The sequence below is a fragment of the Eimeria mitis genome, genomic scaffold (genome assembly GCF_000499745.2).
Source record: "Eimeria mitis Houghton genomic scaffold, Emh_scaff2597, whole genome shotgun sequence".
NCBI lineage: Eukaryota > Apicomplexa > Conoidasida > Eucoccidiorida > Eimeriidae > Eimeria > Eimeria mitis.
In genome coordinates this window covers 5,439-6,825 of record NW_013570937.1, presented here as the reverse complement: position 1 = coordinate 6,825, position 1,387 = coordinate 5,439, and the positions used below count along the sequence as shown (strand labels likewise).

The 1,387-nt window shown below is 33.8% G+C and overlaps 1 protein-coding gene across 1 annotated transcript in view; it reads right to left on the bottom strand.

Annotated features, from left to right (window-relative positions):
* The window catches only part of EMH_0056080 (DNA-directed rna polymerase II subunit, putative), a gene marked incomplete at both ends in the record, with an annotated part of 1,430 nt that extends 881 nt beyond the window's left edge, over positions 1–549 (bottom strand). Inside the window, one exon of the mRNA XM_013497307.1 lies at positions 533–549. Coding sequence (XP_013352761.1) covers positions 533–549 — 17 coding nt within the window. The remainder of the gene's footprint in view (positions 1–532) is intronic.
* Positions 550–1,387: the final 838 nt, after the last annotated feature.

The following is a 1,387-nucleotide window of genomic DNA, read 5'->3' as shown; positions in this document are numbered from 1 at the left end:
CATTCACTTATCTGCCTCATACATACAGAAAGAAAGAAAAAAACTACAGAAACAAAAAACTGAAACAAATGCAAACTCACTAAACAACAAATAAAAAAGAAGAAACATTTCATATATCCTAAAAGCAGCTAAGAAACCAGTAGCACAGAACCATCACTCTGTTGCTTGCTTTGGTGTTTATCTACCTATATCAGGCGGAACAGAAGAAGAAATAAAGAGAGAATAAAAGGAAAAAAAAAACAAAGTGAGAAACAAACTCACTTTGATTTATAACTAAAGTTTATCCTGTCTACGCAGTTTTCTTCATATGTTCCCTCAGCATACCGAAAGAAGTCGCAACGGCGGCAGAGAAATTTCAGTTGCTGCCGCTGCCGGTCTTCTTTTGGTTGCAACATATTGTTGCTGCATGCAAAAAAACAACTATAAACACCCCCCATACAAACCCTAAACCCTAAACCCTAAACCCTCATGTGAAACCTAAACCCTAGACTCAAAACCCTCTTATTCATATACTCACCATTCCGGGCAGAACATCATCCCTGAACTCATTTTCGCAAAAAGAGAGAAAAAACAAAAAGGAATTGAAAAGAGAAAGAGAAGGAGAAAGAAAAAAAAAAAAAAAAAAAAAAAAANAAAAAAAAAAAAAAAAAAAAAAAAAAAAAGAGAAAGAGCAACAGAGATAAAGATAGAGAGAGAAGGGAAGAGAGAGAAGAGCCCCCTACGGTAGAGTTTCCGCAGGAGTTCTTCTGCCTCTCTTTTTGTATTTTTCTTGTTTTTTCTAGTTTTTTCTTTTTCTTTTTTTTTTTCTTTTATACAGCTTCTGCCGATGAAGAACACGGCCAGCCCTTCTCAGTGGAGGGCCCGTGCGGTGGTAGTTGAAATAAGAGGAGAGTTATAAAGCAACAAAAAAGAACAATTACATCATTTAAAATATAATTATAAATTAATTAAGCCAAATATCAATGCATTGGTGGATGCAAAAGAATAAAAAAAAAAAAAGTACAATGGGGGGCCTGTGTTTCTCTTTGGGGCTGGTATGTGTATGTATACATGTACATATATATACAGGAGTAAGAAATCTCAGCGCCTCGATACAAAACAGAGAATTTATCTTTTTAAAATTCATTTATTATTAAAACCGTAGAAAATAAATCAATAAACCCTTTCTCGCTACACGAGAATAAACATATACATATATTCATATATCTAATTAGAGGGGTTTAAACTCCTGTCTATACACGTACGCATAGCAAAGCAAAGAAAAAGAAGGGGACCGAAGAGAGATACAGCTTAGTTGAGAAACAAAGTAAACACAACAACGTATCCATATAAATATTTTTTCTTGATAAAAAATTTGAAACAAAATTTTGTTTTGCTGATGAGCTGT